The 23,459-nt window shown below is 46.7% G+C and overlaps 1 protein-coding gene across 4 annotated transcripts in view; it reads right to left on the bottom strand.

Annotated features, from left to right (window-relative positions):
* Positions 1–604: 604 nt before the first annotated feature.
* The window catches only part of SLC35F5 (solute carrier family 35 member F5), a 41,831-nt gene continuing 18,976 nt past the window's right edge, over positions 605–23,459 (bottom strand). For 2 of the 4 annotated variants that reach the window (XM_075181260.1, XM_075181258.1), the window contains exons 8-17: positions 20,522–20,712; positions 17,625–17,706; positions 16,747–16,834; positions 16,558–16,622; positions 10,708–10,812; positions 8,960–9,119; positions 8,417–8,507; positions 1,178–1,332; positions 993–1,097; positions 605–746 (exon numbers count right to left, since the gene is read on the bottom strand). In XM_075181260.1, the coding sequence (XP_075037361.1) occupies positions 1,013–1,097; positions 1,178–1,332; positions 8,417–8,507; positions 8,960–9,119; positions 10,708–10,812; positions 16,558–16,622; positions 16,747–16,834; positions 17,625–17,706; positions 20,522–20,712 (1,022 nt within the window). In that variant the 3' untranslated portion in view covers positions 605–746; positions 993–1,012. Of the gene's footprint in view, positions 747–992; positions 1,098–1,177; positions 1,333–8,416; positions 8,508–8,959; positions 9,120–10,707; positions 10,813–16,557; positions 16,623–16,746; positions 16,835–17,624; positions 17,707–20,521; positions 20,713–23,459 lie in introns of those variants that run through there. The other 2 variants (XM_075181259.1, XM_075181261.1) reach the window with 2 other exon arrangements.

Here is a 23,459-nt window from a genome sequence, read left to right as displayed (position 1 = left end):
GTAGTCACTCTGAGGAGCTCTGCTATACAAGGTAATGTGGAGGGGAATATCATACATACATACATATATGGTGTCAACCAGTTTAACCCTTTACAACAACAATCTGAACTTTGTCAGAGGTGCAGCAATTGTTTCACTTACTGATTCTTCTGCCCCGTTTATTCCCACTCCAGCCCCTACTGGTGATCGCTGCCTCCCTTCTATATGTCTACACATCCTGGCTTCTTCGTCTCCGACCACAGCGGCTCCTTCACTTGTTGCTTCCATTATCAAATTGCTTGCAGGAGTTTTAATAACCCTTTTATGTTTTGGATATTATTAATGCTGCTCCACATGAGGACGCTGATACTGAGCTAAAAGACACTTAAAAGACTAACCAGTCGCTCACACTTGAAAATAAAGATACAATGGCCAGGAATAAAATGACAAACGCCTGCACACTCCAGGGAGAGAGAATGACGCACACACACACACACACACACACACACACACACACACACACACACACACACACGCGCGCTAAGAATAAAACAGCAGTGAGCTGGGAGGAAGAGTAAGGTGACGAGAACATGAGACTTGTACATGACACATTCAGAGCCCAATATGACATGATTAATATAATACTTTACACTTGATATACAGCTGTACAGAACAGCAACCAACCAAAGACAAAAGCAATGATATAAAGCAGCTGCCACACGGCTCATTAAGGCAGGTGGATGCTGGAGTCCTTGCAGATTGTCAGCCTGTCAGGTGAGAGAGACAACGTATTAGATGGAGCGGACGCGTTATAACGTTGTGGAATATTCTCAATGTCAGATAGATTTGTGGAGGTTTTATCATCTATTTATGGACATATCAGATAAATATAGACAGACTATATCCTTAGATCAGACCTTCGCTCCCCAGTCATGAACCCTACTCACAATATAGGAATTACACCTTGTCTGATGCTCCAGGGAGCACTCTGTGTATATATTATACACACTTACCTGCAGGGCACATACCTGCTCTAGGAGCAGCTACTTGCATCGTCCTCGGGGCAGACGCTGTGCAGGGGGATCAGGCTCTCACTCTGCTCGGTGTCTTCTGAGGTCCTAGAATGCAGGAATCAGATCAGAGGTTTCCCCGCGCTGCAGTGACCAGATAATCATCACATCTGTCTGACAGGACGTACCTGGGAATACGATGCTTCCTGCAGATAAAAGCAAATATCCTGCGCACTCCGACCATGACTGGATCCCAGTTATTATAATGGCAGAGGAGGGTGACAATGAAGAACGACACAAATACCGGCAGAGCGCCGGCAAAGAACACCCAAGAGAAGCTCACCTGTTACACGGAATAAAGAGAACATGTAAAATTACAGTGTGTAACATGTAAGACCATGTAACATGACAGATTGTACAGCTTGAAACACGGCGATATGGCACAAAACACCCAAGTATGCCGCACATTATAGAACACGTTACATGTAATACTAACACGTAGAGCAGGCTTAGCCAAACTACTACAACTCCCAGCATACCTTGCCAGCCATGCCTGGCTATCTACTGGCAAAGCATGCTGGGGCTTGTAGTTATACAACACCTGGAGAGCCACAGGTTGGCCGGGCCTGATGTAGAGATATGATCTGCGCTTCATGCTGTGAAGTCTTACCCCTCCTTGGGGCAGATCAAGGGTTAGAACTTGAGCACATCCATCCACTGTTCATGTACTGTCAGTCCTATAGGTTACAGTAACTCTCTCTCACCCCCTCGTGCTGTGGTATTATGTCATTACTTGTGTCTCTCTCACCCCTCATGCTGTGGTATTATGTCAGTACTTGTGTCTCTCTCACCCCTCGTGCTGTGGTATTAGTGTCAGTACTTATGTCTCTCTCACCCCTCGTGCTGTGGTATTAGTGTCAGTACTTGTGTCTCTCTCACCCCTCGTGCTGTGGTATTATGTCAGTACTTGTGTCTCTCACTCCTCGTGCTGTGGTATTATGTCAGTACTTGTGTCTCTCTCCCCCCTCGTGCTGTGGTATTATGTCAGTACTTGTGTCTCTCTCAGCCCTCGTGCTTTGGTATTATGTCAGTACTTGTGTCTCTCTCACCCCTCGTGCTGTGGTATTATGTCAGTACTCGTGTCTCTCTCACCCCTCATGCTGTGGTATTATGTCAGTACTTGTGTCTCTCTCACTCCTCGTGCTGTGGTATTATGTCAGTACTTGTGTCTCTCTCACCCCTCGTGCTGTGGTATTAGTGTCAGTACTTGTGTCTCTCACCCCTCATGCTGTGGTATTATGTCAGTACTTGTGTCTCTCTCACTCCTCGTGCTGTGGTATTATGTCAGTACTTGTGTCTCTCTCACCCCTCGTGCTGTGGTATTATGTCAGTACTTGTGTCTCTCTCAGCCCTCGTGCTGTGGTATTATGTCAGTACTTGTGTCTCTCTCCCCCCCCTCGTGCTGTGGTATTATGTCAGTACTTGTGTCTCTCTCAGCCCTCGTGCTGTGGTATTATGTCAGTACTTGTGTCTCTCTCAGCCCTCGTGCTGTGGTATTATGTCAGTACTTGTGTCTCTCTCCCCCCCCTCGTGCTGTGGTATTATGTCAGTACTTGTGTCTCTCTCAGCCCTCGTGCTGTGGTATTAGTGTCAGTACTTGTGTCTCTCACTCCTCATGCTGTGGTATTAGTGTCAGTACTTGTGTCTCTCTCATCCCTCGTGCTGTGGTATTATGTCAGTACTTGTGTCTCTCACCCCTTGTGCTGTGGTATTATGTCAGTACTTGTGTCTCTCTCCCCCCTCGTGCTGTGGTATTAGTGTCAGTACTTGTGTCTCTCTCATCCCTCGTGCTGTGGTATTAGTGTCAGTACTTGTGTCTCTCTCAGCCCTCGTGCTGTGGTATTATGTCAGTACTTGTGTCTCTCTCAGCCCTCGTGCTGTGGTATTATGTCAGTACTTGTGTCTCTCTCAGCCCTCGTGCTGTGGTATTATGTCAGTACTTGTGTCTCTCTCACCCCCTCGTGCTGTGGTATTATGTCAGTACTTGTGTCTCTCTCACCCCCTCGTGCTGTGGTATTATGTCAGTACTTGTGTCTCTCTCACCCCCTCATGCTGTGGTATTAGTGTCAGTACTTATGTCTCTCTCACCCCTCGTGCTGTGGTATTAGTGTCAGTACTTGTGTCTCTCTCACCCCTCGTGCTGTGGTATTATGTCAGTACTTGTGTCTCTCTCACCCCTCGTGCTGTGGTATTATGTCAGTACTTGTGTCTCTCTCACTCCTCGTGCTGTGGTATTATGTCAGTACTTGTGTCTCTCTCACCCCTCGTGCTGTGGTATTATGTCAGTACTTGTGTCTCTCTCACTCCTCGTGCTGTGGTATTATGTCAGTACTTGTGTCTCTCTCACCCCCTCGTGCTGTGGTATTATGTCAGTACTTGTGTCTCTCTCACCCCCTCGTGCTGTGGTATTATGTCAGTACTTGTGTCTCTCTCAGCCCTCGTGCTGTGGTATTAGTGTCAGTACTTGTGTCTCTCTCACCCCTCGTGCTGTGGTATTATGTCAGTACTTGTGTCTCTCTCACCCCTCGTGCTGTGGTATTATGTCAGTACTTGTGTGTCTCAGCCCTCGTGCTGTGGTATTATGTCAGTACTTGTGTCTCTCTCACCCCTCATGCTGTGGTATTAGTGTCAGTACTTGTGTCTCTCTCACCCCTCGTGCTGTGGTATTATGTCAGTACTTGTGTCTCTCTCACCCCCTCGTGCTGTGGTATTAGTGTCAGTACTTGTGTCTCTCTCACCCCTCGTGCTGTGGTATTATGTCAGTACTTGTGTCTCTCTCAGCCCTCGTGCTGTGGTATTATGTCAGTACTTGTGTCTCTCTCAGCCCTCGTGTTGTGGTATTATGTCAGTACTTGTGTCTCTCTCACCACCTCGTGCTGTGGTATTAGTGTCAGTACTTGTGTCTCTCACTCCTCGTGCTGTGGTATTATGTCAGTACTTGTGTCTCTCTCACCCCCTCGTGCTGAGGTATTATGTCAGTACTTGTGTGTCTCAGCCCTCGTGCTGTGGTATTATGTCAGTACTTGTGTCTCTCTCACCCCCTCGTGCTGTGGTATTATGTCAGTACTTGTGTCTCTCTCAGCCCTCGTGCTGTGGTATTAGTGTCAGTACTTGTGTCTCTCACTCCTCGTGCTGTGGTATTATGTCAGTACTTGTGTCTCTCTCACCCCCTCGTGCTGAGGTATTATGTCAGTACTTGTGTGTCTCAGCCCTCGTGCTGTGGTATTATGTCAGTACTTGTGTCTCTCTCACCCCCTCGTGCTGTGGTATTATGTCAGTACTTGTGTCTCTCTCAGCCCTCGTGCTGTGGTATTATGTCAGTACTTGTGTCTCTCTCACCCCCTCGTGCTGTGGTATTATGTCAGTACTTGTGTCTCTCTCACCCCTCATGCTGTGGTATTATGTCAGTACTTGTGTCTCTCTCAGCCCTCGTGCTGTGGTATTATGTCAGTACTTGTGTCTCTCTCCCCCCTCGTGCTGTGGTATTATGTCAGTACTTGTGTCTCTCTCACCCCTCATGCTGTGGTATTATGTCAGTACTTGTGTCTCTCTCCCCCCTCGTGCTGTGGTATTATGTCAGTACTTGTGTCTCTCTCACCCCTCGTGCTGTGGTATTATGTCAGTACTTGTGTCTCTCTCACCCCTCGTGCTGTGGTATTATGTCAGTACTTGTGTCTCTCTCACCCCTCGTGCTGAGGTATTATGTCAGTACTTGTGTGTCTCAGCCCTCGTGCTGTGGTATTATGTCAGTACTTGTGTCTCTCTCACCCCCTCGTGCTGTGGTATTATGTCAGTACTTGTGTCTCTCTCAGCCCTCGTGCTGTGGTATTAGTGTCAGTACTTGTGTCTCTCTCACCCCTCATGCTGTGGTATTATGTCAGTACTTGTGTCCCTCTCAGCCCTCGTGCTGTGGTATTATGTCAGTACTTGTGTCCCTCTCAGCCCTCGTGCTGTGGTATTAGTGTCAGTACTTGTGTCTCTCTCACCCCTCATGCTGTGGTATTATGTCAGTACTTGTGTCTCTCTCACCCCTCGTGCTGTGGTATTATGTCAGTACTTGTGTCTCTCTCAGCCCTCATGCTGTGGTATTATGTCAGTACTTGTGTCTCTCTCACCCCTCATGCTGTGGTATTATGTCAGTACTTGTGTCTCTCTCACCCCTCATGCTGTGGTATTATGTCAGTACTTGTGTCCCCCTCAGCCCTCGTGCTGTGGTATTAGTGTCAGTACTTGTGTCTCTCTCACCCCTCATGCTGTGGTATTATGTCAGTACTTGTGTCTCTCAGCCCTCGTGCTGTGGTATTATGTCAGTACTTGTGTCTCTCTCAGCCCTCGTGCTGTGGTATTATGTCAGTACTTGTGTCTCTCTCACCCCTCATGCTGTGGTATTATGTCAGTACTTGTGTCTCTCTCACCCCTCGTGCTGTGGTATTATGTCAGTACTTGTGTCTCTCTCACCCCCTCGTGCTGTGGTATTATGTCAGTACTTGTGTCTCTCTCAGCCCTCGTGTTGTGGTATTATGTCAGTACTTGTGTCTCTCTCACCCCTCATGCTGTGGTATTATGTCAGTACTTGTGTCTCTCTCACCCCTCATGCTGTGGTATTATGTCAGTACTTGTGTCTCTCTCAGCCCTCGTGTTGTGGTATTATGTCAGTACTTGTGTCTCTCTCACCACCTCGTGCTGTGGTATTAGTGTCAGTACTTGTGTCTCTCTCACCCCTCGTGCTGTGGTATTATGTCAGTACTTGTGTCTCTCTCACTTCCTGCTGTGGTATTATGTCAGTACTTGTGTCTCTCTCACCCCTCGTGCTGTGGTATTATGTCAGTACTTGTGTCTCTCTCAGCCCTCGTGCTGTGGTATTAGTGTCAGTACTTGTGTCTCTCTCACCCCCTCGTGCTGTGGTATTATGTCAGTACTTGTGTCTCTCTCAGCCCTCGTGCTGTGGTATTAGTGTCAGTACTTGTGTCTCTCTCACCCCTCATGCTGTGGTATTATGTCAGTACTTGTGTCTCTCTCACCCCTCGTGCTGTGGTATTATGTCAGTACTTGTGTCTCTCTCACTTCCTGCTGTGGTATTATGTCAGTACTTGTGTCTCTCTCACCCCTCGTGCTGTGGTATTATGTCAGTACTTGTGTCTCTCTCACTTCCTGCTGTGGTATTATGTCAGTACTTGTGTCTCTCTCACCCCTCGTGCTGTGGTATTATGTCAGTACTTGTGTCTCTCTCAGCCCTCGTGCTGTGGTATTATGTCAGTACTTGTGTCTCTCTCACCCCCTCGTGCTGAGGTATTATGTCAGTACTTGTGTCTCTCTCACCCCTCATGCTGTGGTATTATGTCAGTACTTGTGTCTCTCTCAGCCCTCATGCTGTGGTATTATGTCAGTACTCGTGTCTCTCTCAGCCCTCGTGCTGTGGTATTATGTCAGTACTTGTGTCTCTCTCACTCCTCATGCTGTGGTATTATGTCAGTACTTGTGTCTCTCTCACCCCTCGTGCTGTGGTATTAGTGTCAGTACTTGTGTCTCTCTCACCCCTCGTGCTGTGGTATTATGTCAGTACTTGTGTCTCTCTCACCCCTCATGCTGTGGTATTATGTCAGTACTTGTGTCTCTCTCACCCCTCGTGCTGTGGTATTATGTCAGTACTTGTGTCTCTCTCAGCCCTCGTGCTGTGGTATTATGTCAGTACTTGTGTCTCTCACTCCTCGTGCTGTGGTATTAGTGTCAGTACTTGTGTCTCTCTCACCCCTCGTGCTGAGGTATTATGTCAGTACTTGTGTCTCTCTCACCCCTCGTGCTGTGGTATTATGTCAGTACTTGTGTCTCTCTCACTTCCTGCTGTGGTATTATGTCAGTACTTGTGTCTCTCTCACCCCCTCGTGCTGTGGTATTATGTCAGTACTTGTGTCCCCCTCAGCCCTCGTGCTGTGGTATTAGTGTCAGTACTTGTGTCTCTCTCACCCCTCATGCTGTGGTATTATGTCAGTACTTGTGTCTCTCTCACCCCTCGTGCTGTGGTATTATGTCAGTACTTGTGTCTCTCTCAGCCCTCGTGCTGTGGTATTATGTCAGTACTTGTGTCTCTCTCACCCCTCGTGCTGTGGTATTATGTCAGTACTTGTGTCTCTCTCACCCCCTCGTGCTGTGGTATTAGTGTCAGTACTTGTGTCTCTCTCACCCCCTCGTGCTGTGGTATTAGTGTCAGTACTTGTGTCTCTCAGCCCTCGTGCTGTGGTATTATGTCAGTACTTGTGTCTCTCTCACCCCCTCGTGCTGTGGTATTAGTGTCAGTACTTGTGTCTCTCACTCCTCGTGCTGTGGTATTATGTCAGTACTTGTGTCTCTCTCACCCCTCATGCTGTGGTATTATGTCAGTACTTGTGTCTCTCTCACCCCTCGTGCTGTGGTATTATGTCAGTACTTGTGTCTCTCTCACTCCTCGTGCTATGGTATTAGTGTCAGTACTTGTGTCTCTCTCACCCCTCGTGCTGAGGTATTATGTCAGTACTTGTGTCTCTCTCACCCCTCGTGCTGTGGTATTATGTCAGTACTTGTGTCTCTCTCACTTCCTGCTGTGGTATTATGTCAGTACTTGTGTCTCTCTCACCCCTCGTGCTGTGGTATTATGTCAGTACTTGTGTGTCTCTCACTTCCTGCTGTGGTATTATGTCAGTACTTGTGTCTCTCTCACCCCTCGTGCTGTGGTATTATGTCAGTACTTGTGTCTCTCTCACCCCCTCGTGCTGTGGTATTATGTCAGTACTTGTGTCTCTCTCACCCCTCATGCTGTGGTATTATGTCAGTACTTGTGTTTCTCTCAGCCCTCGTGCTGTGGTATTAGTGTCAGTACTTGCGTCTCTCTCACCCCTCATGCTGTGGTATTATGTCAGTACTTGTGTCTCTCTCACCCCTCATGCTGTGGTATTATGTCAGTACTTGTGTCTCTCTCAGCCCTCGTGTTGTGGTATTATGTCAGTACTTGTGTCTCTCTCACCACCTCGTGCTGTGGTATTAGTGTCAGTACTTGTGTCTCTCTCACCCCTCGTGCTGAGGTATTATGTCAGTACTTGTGTCTCTCTCACCCCTCGTGCTGTGGTATTATGTCAGTACTTGTGTCTCTCTCACTTCCTGCTGTGGTATTATGTCAGTACTTGTGTCTCTCTCACCCCTCGTGCTGTGGTATTATGTCAGCACTTTCTCTCAGGACGAGTAGGAATTTACTGAGATAATCATATAAACATGAGGATTGCTGAAAGGCATTACAACGCCAGCTGAAGTTTAGCAATTTACACTACACTGCAATTAGCAAGTCGTTTACAGAACGGCACTTCCAAATGTAAAGCCATAATAACAGCTGAATGTACCTTCTGCATGCAGATATCTGCAATGATGGAGAGAGGGATCGTGAGGCTCAGAGCCAGAGTGCCAATAAGAGAGGAGGTCAGGAAACAGCCCCTAAAACACAAGAAAAAGATAAAACATTTAATGTAGAAAAAAGCAGCTGCTGCATTTAGTCACGTCAGCACTAAAATAACCCAGAGAAGTTCTGGGCAATGTGGACAGATGGGTCCAGCATGCTGAACAGATAAATGCATTCCGTCAGCCACCCTGAACATACTGGAGCAAAGGATGGAAACGCAGAGTCTTCATCGCCATCTAGTGGACAGACGGCAGCATAGACAACATTGATTATATACACTGGAGATATTATACCACACAGTGCAGTTTTCCTCTAAGTTCCTTACTAGCAACGTTTCTCCCCAACCCACAATGCACTGTAACGTTAAAGGAACAGGCTCTATTACAATAGTAAAATGTTACTTTACACAACTAGACGACCCACACTGCTTCCTTCTTCTCCATGTAGGTGCATTTATAATATGATATCTGCAGTGCAAGACACTCACCATAACCACAGGAACTCGGACAACACAGTGCCTACAAGACCATTGATGACCAGGTACATCCAGACTAATTTATTAGGAAACTCAAAGGCCTCAAAGTCTGTGTAGTGCAGCAAAAAAAATCCTGGCCATAGCAGGAGGAGATTAAAGAGTCCGACAAACCCTGGAAGACATGAAGCAGAAGTGTCAGACATGAGGAGAGCGTCGTTAGTCAGATCCTGATGGTCACAGGTCTAGATACAGACAAGTGGCCGCCAGCAAGGACAGAGGTTCTGGACCTGTGTAATTGGGGGATTATTCCCACATCTCTCTGTGCAGACATTTTAGTTGTATTCTCTTTCCTTTTCCACATTACAGATATGCTCCTGTGGGTCTTTGAGCCACTCGTACAGTAAAAGTTCTAAATGGACCAGATAATTCCATCTAATTAGCCACATGCTTAGAACATGTAATCTGAGAGTATGGAGAGCTACATATAAAGTACAACTAACCACTTTCTTTAATATATGAAGCATCAATTTAAGATGCTCCGCTCAGTCTGTCCTCACCACACATCACAAACAAAATACACTTCTAGCACAAACATCGCCCATACAGGACAAAAACCACAACATCGTCTGCAAAACTAACAGGACCCAGAACTCAGGACTATGAATCTGCTGACACTAGGAGAAAGACCCCGTGGGGGGGAGAAAGACCCCGTGGAGAGGAGAAAGACCCCCGTGGAGAGGAGAAAGACCCCGTGGGGAGGAGAGAGACCCCGGAACGTGGGGAGAGAACCGAGAGTGGCACCGGATTAGCCCCTTTCATTTTCATGGTGTAAGTTTCAACAGGAATTATTTCTACCCACGAAAATGTTATATTATTTTTTTCTGGACATATAGGGGTTTGTTTTAGTAAGACATTGAAACAGACTTTTTATTTTCCACTCATTACCTATGTAAAACCAAACAAACGCTACATAAAATAAAAGTTTTGCAGGATTTTCCCATGTTATACATTCAGAGCAATCCCAGAAGACAATACTGTAATGTTTAACCAAGGTCTTAAGCACAGAAACGTGGATGTCTTTATCTTGGCTTTGTTTGGTTTTATTTTTCCTTTATTCCGGAGAATCTTTTAGGAGTCATTATAGAGAGATCCAACGGGTCTCCACTGGTTACTAGTAGATCCTTGCATGATGTCCCTGGCACTTCCCGTTACTATGTGAAAGCTCTCGGGTCATGGAACAATGGAAACGCCTGAATCCAATACCCTCATCTCCATTATAATCTATATAATCACTTTTGATTAAGGGGTTCAGTAAGTGCCTGCTGGGGTAACTATGGACAGTCAGCAAAAGGCAGAGGAGGATGGAAGGGGGTCCGCAATAGACAGTGTATGGAGCACTTACCTCTCCCACAACTCTCACGATTCCTCTTCAGCTGTGTTATCTTAGAGGGGAGGGGGGCTGACCGCCACAGACAGCCCCCTGAAGATACACACACAGGGCTATACAGAATGTCTGCACACCGCTGCTCTCCATATTAGATAGATACAAGTGTAGCAGACATAAAGGCATGTATATAAATATACATAATACAGATAAATATAGATCAACATCCCAGAGGGGCGACTCGCTCTTTACCTAATAAATAACCCAAAATCTATTGACATATTGGGAGGAAGAGACGCAGATCCCTGCCGGAGATCTCTGCACCCACTTATCCCTTCATATAAATTATAAGCAACATAAAACCTATCATACTCACCAAAAAACATGGGTATGTCCAGCTTGTCCTCCCGATCTACTTTCCTCTTTATCATGACAATGTAGACAGCATAAAGCATTGCCCCGAGCAGGGACCACAGACAACCTAACGGGAAGTACAAGATTATTATAAACTATTCTGCCTATAATACATGGAAACAAAGCAAATTACTCACTTTATACGCTCAGCATTAGTGACATTGGGATTACATTTTTTATGCATTAAATAGAACTCAAATTAATGGGGTCTTGATCAATGCACAATAAGGTAACAGGGTGATGGTTTATTGTTTTGCGCTTTTCATGGATTCAGAATTTCACTTAATACTTAATACTTAACCAAGAGAGAAAAAAATACATCAAATCCGCCTCAGAAAGCCATCCATAGGGCCAAGTGCCCGCACCTGCACCTCCCACTCCGCTGGTGAACCAAACAAAACAAATTTCATATCAAACAATTTCCCTTTCTACCATAGGAAGAGAGAACAGTGTGTCCCAAAATAGTGCTCAACCACCTAACACATATTACTCACTAGCGGACGGTGCACTGGGGACGGCGGTGAGTACCAGGCAATGAGCGGGTCATGGAGAGCCTGGCGCTACGAGTATAATACAGATCACTCACTAGCGGCGAGTACCAGGCAATTAGCGGGTCATGGAGAGCCTGGCGCTACTAGTATAATACAGATCACTCACTAGCGGCGAGTACCAGGCAATGAGCGGGTCATGGAGAGCCTGGCGCTACTAGTATAATACAGATCACTCACTAGCGGCGAGTACCAGGCAATGAGCGGGTCATGGAGAGCCTGGCGCTACTAGTATAATACAGATCACTCGCTAGCAGCGAGTACCAGGCAATGAGCGGGTCATGGAGAGCCTGGCGCTACGAGTATAATACAGATCACTCACTAGCGGCGAGTACCAGGCAATGAGCGGGTCATGGAGAGCCTGGCGCTACGAGTATAATACAGAACACTCGCTAGCGGCGAGTACCAGGCAATGAGCGGGTCATGGAGAGCCTGGCGCTACTAGTATAATACCGATCACTCGCTAGCGGCGAGTACCAGGCAATGAGCGGGTCATGGAGAGCCTGGCGCTACTAGTATAATACAGATCACTCACTAGCGGCGAGTACCAGGCAATGAGCGGGTCATGGAGAGCCTGGCGCTACTAGTATAATACAGAACACTCGCTAGCGGTGAGTACCAGGCAATGAGCGGGTCATGGAGAGCCTGGCGCTACTAGTATAATACAGATCACTCACTAGCAGTGAGTACCAGGCAATGAGCGGGTCATGGAGAGCCTGGCGCTACTAGTATAACACAGATCACTCACTAGCAGCGAGTACCAGGCAATGAGCGGGTCATGGAGAGCCTGGCGCTACTAGTATAATACAGATCACTCGCTAGCAGCGAGTACCAGGCAATGAGCGGGTCATGGAGATCCTGGCGCCACTAGTATAATACAGAACACTCGCTAGCGGCGAGTACCAGGCAATGAGCGGGTCATGGAGATCCTGGCGCCACTAGTATAATACAGAACACTCACTAGCGGCGAGTACCAGGCAATGAGCGGGTCATGGAGATCCTGGCGCTACGAGTATAATACAGAACACTCGCTAGCAGTGAGTACCAGGCAATGAGCGGGTCATGGAGAGCCTGGCGCTATTAATATAATACAGATCACTCACTAGCGGCGAGTACCAGGCAATGAGCGGGTCATGGAGAGCCTGGCACTACTAGTATAATACCGATCACTCGCTAGCAGTGAGTACCAGGCAATGAGCGGGTCATGGAGAGCCTGGCGCTACTAGTATAATACAGATCACTCGCTAGCAGCGAGTACCAGGCAATGAGCGGGTCATGGAGAGCCTGGCGCTACTAGTATAATACAGATCACTCACTAGCGGCGAGTACCAGGCAATGAGCGGGTCATGGAGAGCCTGGCGCTACTAGTATAATACAGATCACTCGCTAGCAGCGAGTACCAGGCAATGAGCGGGTCATGGAGATCCTGGCGCCACTAGTATAATACAGAACACTCGCTAGCAGTGAGTACCAGGCAATGAGCGGGTCATGGAGAGCCTGGCGCTACTAGTATAATACAGATCACTCACTAGCAGCGAGTACCAGGCAATGAGCGGGTCATGGAGAGCCTAGCGCTACTAGTATAATACAGATCACTCGCTAGCGGCGAGTACCAGGCAATGAGCGGGTCATGGAGAGCCTGGCGCTACTAGTATAATACAGATCACTCACTAGCGGCGAGCACCAGGCAATGAGCAGGTCATGGAGAGCCTGGCGCTACTAGTATAATACAGATCACTCACTAGCGGCGAGCACCAGGCAATGAGCGGGTCATGGAGAGCCTGGCGCTACTAGTATAATACAGATCACTCACTAGCGGCGAGTACCAGGCAATGAGCGGGTCATGGAGAGCCTGGCGCTACTAGTATAATACAGATCACTCACTAGCGGCGAGCACCAGGCAATGAGCGGGTCATGGAGAGCCTGGCGCTACTAGTATAATACAGATCACTCGCTAGCAGCGAGTACCAGGCAATGAGCAGGTCATGGAGATCCTGGCGCCACTAGTATAATACAGAACACTCGCTAGCAGTGAGTACCAGGCAATGAGCGGGTCATGGAGAGCCTGGCGCTATTAATATAATACAGATCACTCACTAGCTGTGAGTACCAGGCAATGAGCGGGTCATGGAGAGCCTGGCGCTACTAGTATAATACAGATCACTCACTAGCAGCGAGTACCAGGCAATTAGCGGGTCATGAAGAGCCTGGCGCTACTAGTATAATACAGAACACTCGCTAGCAGTGAGTACCAGGCAATGAGCGGGTCATGGAGAGCCTAGCGCTACTAGTATAATACAGATCACTCGCTAGCGGCGAGTACCAGGCAATGAGCGGGTCATGGAGAGCCTGGCGCTACTAGTATAATACAGATCACTCACTAGCGGCGAGCACCAGGCAATGAGCAGGTCATGGAGAGCCTGGCGCTACTAGTATAATACAGATCACTCACTAGCGGTGAGCACCAGGCAATGAGCGGGTCATGGAGAGCCTGGCGCTACTAGTATAATACAGATCACTCACTAGCGGCGAGTACCAGGCAATGAGCGGGTCATGGAGAGCCTGGCGCTACTAGTATAATACAGATCACTCACTAGCGGCGAGCACCAGGCAATGAGCGGGTCATGGAGAGCCTGGCGCTACTAGTAGAATACAGAACACTCGCTAGCAGTGAGTACCAGGCAATGAGCGGGTCATGGAGAGCCTGGTGCTGTTAGTGCAAAGCTTTCAAAGGAGAGCAGGAGAATATATATATATATTTTTTTTTAATCAACTTATTTCAGTTCTGTGAAATATATAATATAATAATCTATAATGTGTAATTGTATCTGGTATAATTAGTAACCACGCATATTACTGCTTATAAATTCGTCATAAAACCCTGCAATGTAACTAGAACAATGAAGAGCTTAATTCCTTTAACAAAGATTATTATTACATAGAAGACTTAACCGGAGAATTAATAAATTGTGTCTGTCATGTAGCATTAGCTACAATCAGTTTTTATGTATTAACTACAAGTAACTACTACAATTAAAAATACCACCAGAAAAGGAGTAAAAAAATGTTATATAAAGTCTTATTTTACTTTCTAAAAGAATTCATAGCCCCCTAACCTAAATTACGGGTCTCCCCTCCCTCCCCAGGACCCCTTTCTCTGTGCCAAATTAGTGATTTTGTCCTCTGATATGCAGCTGGAAGGGTGGTGTAATGAGGAGGTGGGGGCAGGCTGGCATTGCATGGAAAGGGTGGGAAATTCATTCTAAAACCACATTTTAAGAGAGTCTGTCCTAAATATTAAAAACTAGTTGTGATGTTTTACAGTATACTTGGTTTTACTTCTTATTTATATGCTGCTGAAAGCCAATAAGTGTTTGTTCCAATCAAGAAATGATACATTATATTACATGGACCACAAGAAGCCATTGAGAGCCTGAAACGTCTATTCAATCAGTCAGCAGCTAAGTTATTGTTAGTACAAAGACCCCATCCCCCTCCTTCACTACAAGACATAGAGACACAGACTAACATACAGCACCAACACACAGCCCCCTCCTTCACTACAAGACATAGAGACACAGACTAACATACAGCACCAACACACAGCCCCCTCCTTCACTGCAAGACATAGAGACACAGACTAACATACAGCACCAACACACAGACACATCCCCCTCCTTCACTACAAGACATAGAGACACAGACTAACATACAGCACCAACACACAGCCCCCTCCTTCACTACAAGATATAGAGACACAGACTAACATACAGCACCAACACACAGCCCCCTCGTTCACTACAAGACATAGAGACACAGACTAACATACAGCACCAACACACAGCCCCCTCGTTCACTACAAGACATAGAGACACAGACTAACATACAGCGATAACACACAGCCCCCACCTTCACTACAAGACATAGAGACACAGACTAACATACAGCACCAACACACAGCCCCCTCCTTCACAAGACATAGAGACACAGACTAACATACAGCATCAACACACAGCCCCCACCTTCACTACAAGACATAGAGACACAGACTAACATACAGCATCAACACACAGCCCCCACCTTCACTACAAGACATAGAGACACAGACTAACATACAGCGCCAACACACAGCCCCCTCCTTCACTACAAGACATAGAGACACAGACTAACATACAGCGCCAACACACAGCCCCCTCCTTCACTACAAGACATAGAGACACAGACTAACATACAGCGCCAACACACAGCCCCCTCCTTCACTACAAGACATAGAGACACAGACTAACATACAGCACCAACACACAGCCCCCTCCTTCCCTACAAGACATAGACACAGACTAACATACAGCACCAACACACAGCCCCCACCTTCACTACAAGACATAGAGACAGACTAACATACAGCACCAACACATAGACACAGCCCCCTCCTTCACTACAAGACATAGAGACACAGACTAACATACAGCAACAGACACAGCCCCCTCCTTCACTACAAGACACAGACTAACATACAGCGCCAACACACAGCCCCCACCTTCACTACAAGACAGAGACACAGACTAACATACAGCACCAACACACAGCCCCCTCCTTCACTACAAGACATAGAGACACAGACTAACATACAGCACCAACACACAGCCCCCTCCTTCACTACAAGACATAGAGACACAGACTAACATACAGCAACAGACACAGCCCCCTCCTTCACTACAAGACATAGAGACACAGACTAACATACAGCACCAACACACAGCCCCCTCCTTCACTACAAGACATAGAGACACAGACTAACATACAGCACCAACACACAGCCCCCACCTTCACTACAAGACATAGAGACACAGACTAACATACAGCAACAGACACAGCCCCCTCCTTCACTACAAGACACAGACTAACATACAGCGCCAACACACAGCCCCCACCTTCACTACAAGACAGAGACACAGACTAACATACAGCACCAACACACAGCCCCCTCCTTCACTACAAGACATAGAGACACAGACTAACATACAGCACCAACACACAGCCCCCTCCTTCACTACAAGACATAGAGACACAGACTAACATACAGCAACAGACACAGCCCCCTCCTTCACTACAAGACATAGAGACACAGACTAACATACAGCGCCAACACATAGACCCCTCCTTCACTACAAGCCGCACTGTACCAGTTCTTCCATCCATAACAAAGCCAACACAATCTACAAGTTCTACCATTCATAAAGCAAACACTATAACCGGACATTTACCTATAGTGTCTTTATTTCTTGAATTATCAGAGCCAGACAAACTAACAAGTACCACGCCTCCAATGCTGAAACAGAAATAAAATGAAGATATGTAAGATATAACAAATATTTCTATAGAGCAGAGTTTGGGTATAGACCTAGAGAGGGGACTCAGATATATACAGTAATGACTGTCTGGCAAACATTTACCTCAAAACAACAGCCAATAGTTTGGACAGTGTGAACCGGTCCCCACTGTTGCTTGGAAAGACGGAGGCCAGGATCAACGTGAACAGACCTGAGACAAAATAAAAACATGACAAATCACAATGACAATGTTTGGGTATTATAGAATGTAATTTGTGTTATTCTCGTTATAATCATACAACATCTAGAAGTTTCAGTTATTTTGAATATGCTCCATTATTGTAAGTCTTTACCAAGTTGTGGACATTGACTGACGAGTGCAACAAGTAGAACCCCTACAAATGGGCAGACAGATTTCTCAGCACATGAACAGACCCTACGTGACCGATCTGTGCAGCTGCTATTTACTGGACCTCACTAGATCTCTGTACAAAGTGATCTATCAGCAGATGACAACTGTAAACTCTGTATTCCCTGCTTCAAGGGAGAGTACTTAGTGGTGTTACTGCTTCACCTATGTCTACCCCTCTCTACTCATTCTTGTGGAGGAGTGTTCAGCACACAGTTCTCTTTATCCTTCGGTGTCAATCTTACCACAATCCTGCACCTACAATAAAGGACGGCCTTATGCATGGGTGTGCACCCAATAAGATGATGGTGCATGGAATGTAGCATGGAAAGTACATTACTGAGTGACAACGCATTTATCTGACAATATAAGCAAGTGTCCTATTGGCTGCTGTGCCCAATATCCAGGCTTTTGTACGTTAGTAAGTACATTCAGAGAAACTGCTGATATTACAAAGCATAGAGAATCAAACACAATATCACAACTTAAGTGGAACATTAATTGATATGTCTGATACTGAACATTAGCTGATACTACTAAGAACCGAGAACTCTGCCTGTAACTACCGAAAAATAACCACAAATAAACTTACCCGAAGTGGAGGAAATGATGTTCACTATTGCGACTTGTGTGTCCGAAAGTGCCTCTTGATAGGAATAATTGGCCAAGAACCACTAGGAAGATGAAAATAGTAGATGTGCAATAGGCAGAATGCAGCCAAAAGGTCCGTTCACACTATTCTGATGTACAAATCTACACATCATCATCTTAGATCGCTAATGATAACAAATATATCAAATATTTAGTTCTGTCCAGTTCCTGAAACATTTGCAAATGTTACTAACAGCTGCTATTAATCTATTGTATAAGTAGTTTGTGTTCCTTACTACAATCTATTGAGGACGTTCTTATGAAGGATTAGAGGGTGAAATCAGGGTGATAACAGCCAAATGTGCTCCCCCAAAAACTACAGAGATGCCAATAATAATCATTACTATGAATCTTGGTAAAGGCTGAAGATCAGTAAATAACCTCACACAGCAGTAATAATAAACACAGTAACCAGCGTACTTTATACTGCATTTACAATCACCATTTATACTCTTGCTGTAGTGTCTGCAAACTCCTATACGGATTATCACAGCACTTTCCCCTGACCACAGTGCACCTTCACCTGAGGGGTTAATACCAGCTCCGTCCTCTGATGAGCAGCTTACTAACCGCTGGGGGGGGGGTCCATACAGACACGGCATGCGTTCCACAGCTTCCCAGACAGATACACAGCCGCATCACAAATATACCTCCTGGAGCGGTTCCGACTGAGACAAATCTCTGCACTTCCACCAACAGCCACTGACCCCATGTGCTCTGTGGCCAAGACATTGTCATCCTGGAAAACAGCTGCCTGTGCTCTTCGCTGAACGCACAAACGTGCACTGCCCGACGTGATGAGCGGTATATGTACTGCTACCAGGCTAAGATATCGTGCTCTGGACACTGGCTGCTCGTACCATGGGTCACATGATCTACAGACGGTCACCTGTTGTGCCTGGATCACGCACTTTCATAAACAGTTTCCCGCTGCTGATGTTGTTTTCCCAATCAGAATCCCTACCGACATCGCCGTAGACATCACTGGATTACAAAACATCAGCAAACTGATAACCAGCCACACACCCCAACAGTCACCCCAATTTCAAAGTCAACGAGATGTTTTGCAGCCATGCTAGCTATCATCCTAGGCACCCAGGGAAGTCCAGTATTTATATACAGGACCCTGACCATGCTGGGTAACATGCTTTCACTATGCTCGGAGTACCTCCTTTACCTAGGAGTTACCATCATCTTGTCACTACCTGTATGTAACCCTTACTTTTACTATACCAGGGTTTGTACCAGATAGTGTGCAAAGCAGCACTAAGTGACACACTTACCCTCCGTTATAACGCCGGTGGTGATGACAGCGATCTGGCCACAAGAGTCTGGATCCCTCTCTTACCTGTGTGGCCGGATGGCAGTGCTCGGCCATTGCAGTAGGATTGTCCCAGGTTGCCAGCTTTACCCAGAGTTACCACAAACCTAATTAGCAGTATAATCTACAAAATCCACAGCAAACGCTCTTTACTTCCAACAGGGCAGCCTATCAACCAGTGAAATCATAGCCTGGTTCTCTCAATCAGAGAGGAAATGTGGATTCTTTTTAAAATGGAGTCACAAAAATTTTCACAGTTAGGAATCAGTCACTCAGCGCAAGATTCGGCCAAAGAGTGAGCCAATCAGGAGCCAGCACTAAGCGGAAGCAAGCATGTCACTCAGAGAGAGAGAGAACCAATAAGAAGCCAGTCACTCAGAGAGAGAGAACCAATAAGAAGCCAGTCACTCAGAGAGAGAGAGAGAGAGAGAGAGAGAGAACCAATAAGAAGCCAGTCACTCAGAGAGAGAGAGAGAACCAATAAGAAGCCAGTCACTCAGAGAGAGAGAGAACCAATAAGGAGCCAGTCACTCAGAGAGAGAGAGAGAACCAATAAGGAGCCAGTCACTCAGAGAGAGAGAGAGAACCAATAAGGAGCCAGTCACTCAGAGAGAGAGAGAGAACCAATAAGGAGCCAGTCACTCAGAGAGAGAGAGAACCAATAAGAAGCCAGTCACTCAGAGAGAGAGAGAGAGAGAGAACCAATAAGAAGCCAGTCACTCAGAGAGAGAGAGAGAGAACCAATAAGAAGCCAGTCACTCAGAGAGAGAGAGAACCAATAAGGAGCCAGTCACTCAGAGAGAGAGAGAACCAATAAGAAGCCAGTCACTCAGAGAGAGAGAGAGAGAGAGAGAGAACCAATAAGAAGCCAGTCACTCAGAGAGAGAGAGAGAGAGAGAGAACCAATAAGAAGCCAGTCACTCAGAGAGAGAGAGAACCAATAAGAAGCCAGTCACTCAGAGAGAGAGAGAACCAATAAGAAGCCAGTCACTCAGAGAGAGAGAGAACCAATAAGAAGCCAGTCACTCAGAGAGAGAGAGAACCAATAAGAAGCCAGTCACTCAGAGAGAGAGAGAACCAATAAGAAGCCAGTCACTCAGAGAGAGAGAGAACCAATAAGAAGCCAGTCACTCAGAGAGAGAGAACCAATAAGAAGCCAGTCACTCAGAGAGAGAGAACCAATAAGAAGCCAGTCACTCAGAGAGAGAACCAATAAGAAGCCAGTCACTCAGAGAGAGAACCAATAAGAAGCCAGTCACTCAGAGAGAGAACCAATAAGAAGCCAGTCACTCAGAGAGAGAACCAATAAGAAGCCAGTCACTCAGAGAGAGAACCAATAAGAAGCCAGTCACTCAGAGAGAGAACCAATAAGAAGCCAGTCACTCAGAGAGAGAACCAATAAGAAGCCAGTCACTCAGAGAGAGAACCAATAAGAAGCCAGTCACTCTGCAGCAGCATCAGTCAGTAGCGTGCCCGATGGCTCAGTCACAGGTCAGAGTAACACACAAGTATCTTACCACAAAGCAGAACAAGAAACTAATCTTTGCTACTTGGCAGACTGTGAATTTTCCGCTTGTTCTCAGGCCAGACTCACTATCTCGGACTGGTGGGTGCGACATGCGGGATAATTTGGCTTCTAAAGCTTGACTTGACGGGAGCTGTCTGACCTCCATCAGATTACTGAATCGGACACGTGGCTTTTTCTCAACTGAAAATTGAAATAAGAAATAACAGCAATTTGTGACTTAAATGTATCTTTAGTTTCTCATCTCATGTTCTTGATCTGTTTGATCAAATGGATAAATTCAAAATTAGTTTACAACCTCTTGGACAGGACCAAGTTTGGTAGAAAACAGTTTAGTTTTAAGGTTTTTGGTAAAGTCAAGTTCAACATATTTTTTATAGGAAACAAAACTTGTCGAAGGAATAGTTCCCATAATAAATGTTCGTGAAGACCCCTATATAAATGTATGACCTATGAAAGCAACAAGAGAACATGTATAAATTATATACAAATTCCCCATAAGGAACCTATAGGGATGATATACCAGGCTTATGAATCTATATAACCAAACCATGTTTCATATGTATATGTGCATAAAATTTTACCAGGTTTAGAGAAATGACATATCTATGCGATATGCAGGGGGTAATGGCATATTTTTTGGGGCAATTAAAAGAAAGATTTTTTAAAAAGAGGGCACATAAATGGTTATAAAACTGATAAACAGACCAGCACACCTCTGTCTGGGAGGTCACACAAGGAGGTTTTGGACAAGGAGCAAAAAGATTTAAAATACAATGAAATAATGTAAATTGTCTTTTTGGGAAGAAATTGTCCAAATCTTCTACCCTTTCCTCTGGCCACAGATTTCACCTGAGATTTGAATGAGTAGTTCTGGAATTTGCATACATATATCTGAATTTTAATCAGTAAGCATTGGGACTTCTCATATTCAATTATGTGCAGTTGTTGGGTTCTTAAAATAATTAATTTGTCAGATAGATTGATTGTATTTAGAAGGTAGTCAGAGAGTAACTGAAGACTTCCTAAGAGTGTCAGCTCTTGAACTAGATCTTAATGATGGCAGTGGTTTGTTTTTAATAATGAGTGGGAGAGGATTTTTTTTAGTGGTTTTACTCAGTTTTTGTGATTAACCCTTTCACATCCACGTCATACATGCCCAGATGGGCCTTATTGTGACATTAGGTCATATACAATATTTCCTACAACAAATGACCCTTATGCACAACAGCATAAATCCTAAGTCGTAAAACTATAAACTTTACGACCTTAAAAGGAACTTTAAACAGTGCTGAAAGTGTGCGACAAGTTACCTCAGAACGCCTCTCTGCCTGACCAACAAACCTCAGACTGAATATAGGAATCTCTCAGACATCATGAATTATTTTAATACAGACTAACTCCACACTTCAGTAGCCGCATAAGCAAGATAACATTTATGTTTCTATAGCACCACTAATTCCACAGCGGTGTACAGAGAATTCACTATTAGTCCCGGCCCCGTTGAGAGCGTGAGAGTCCGATCCATTTGAGAACCTTAAACCTTTTTAAATTGGTTGAACCAGTGGTTCCCAAACTGTGCGCCTAGGTACCCTGGGGTGCCTCGGCCATCTCACAGGGGTGCCTCGGCCAGGGCCAGTGGTAAGCCGGGGGGAACTACTTGGTTATTATTTGGGCTTAGGGGTGCCTAGAAGGGTGCTCCCTCCCAGCACCCCTTCTACAAGCTGCTGTCCCTCCCTGCTTCCAGAACACACTCTCCCAGTCTGCTGGGTCTCTCCCTCCCAGAACACACTCTCCCAGTCTGCTGGGTCTCTCCCTCCCAGAACACACTCTCCCAGTCTGCTGGGTCTCTCCCTCCCAGAACACACTCTCCCAGTCTGCTGGGTCTCTCCCCCCCCAGAACACATTCTCCCAGTCTGCTGGGTCTCTCCCTCCCAGAACACACTCTCCCAGTCTGCTGGGTCTCTCCCTCCCAGAACACACTCTCCCAGTCTGCTGGGTCTCTCCCTCCCAGAACACACTCTCCCAGTCTGCTGGGTCTCTCCCTCCCAGAACACATTCTCCCAGTCTGCTGGGTCTCTCCCTCCCAGAACACACTCTCCCAGTCTGCTGGGTCTCTCCCTCCCAGAACACACTCTCCCAGTCTGCTGGGTCTCTCCCTCCCAGAACACACTCTCCCAGTCTGCTGGGTCTCTCCCTCCCAGAACACATTCTCCCAGTCTGCTGGGTCTCTCCCTCCCAGAACACATTCTCCCAGTCTGCTGGGTCTCTCCCCCCCAGAACACATTCTCCCAGTCTGCTGGGTCTCTCCCCCCCAGAACACACTCTCCCAGTCTGCTGGGTCTCTCCCTCCCAGAACACATTCTTCCAGTCTGCTGGGTCTCTCCCTCCCAGAACACATTCTCCCAGTCTGCTGGGTCTCTCCCTCGCAGAACACACTCTCCCAGTCTGCTGGGTCTCTCCCCCCCCAGAACACACTCTCCCAGTCTGCTGGGTCTCTCCCCCCCCAGAACACACTCTCCCAGTCTGCTGGGTCTCTCCCTCCCAGAACACACTCTCCCAGTCTGCTGGGTCTCTCCCTCCCAGAACACATTCTCCCAGTCTGCTGGGTCTCTCCCTCCCAGAACACATTCTCCCAGTCTGCTGGGTCTCTCCCTCCCAGAACACATTCTCCCAGTCTGCTGGGTCTCTCCCTCCCAGAACACACTCTCCCAGTCTGCTGGGTCTCTCCCTCCCAGAACACACTCTCCCAGTCTGCTGGGTCTCTCCCTCCCAGAACACACTCTCCCAGTCTGCTGGGTCTCTCCCTCCCAGAACACATTCTCCCAGTCTGCTGGGTCTCTCCCCCCCAGAACACATTCTCCCAGTCTGCTGGGTCTCTCCCTCCCAGAACACATTCTCCCAGTCTGCTGGGTCTCTCCCTCCCAGAA

The sequence above is a fragment of the Mixophyes fleayi genome, chromosome 7 (genome assembly GCF_038048845.1).
Source record: "Mixophyes fleayi isolate aMixFle1 chromosome 7, aMixFle1.hap1, whole genome shotgun sequence".
Lineage (NCBI taxonomy): Eukaryota > Metazoa > Chordata > Amphibia > Anura > Limnodynastidae > Mixophyes > Mixophyes fleayi.
Note: the sequence above shows the minus strand (reverse complement) of the source record. Positions and strands in the feature narration are given on the sequence as shown.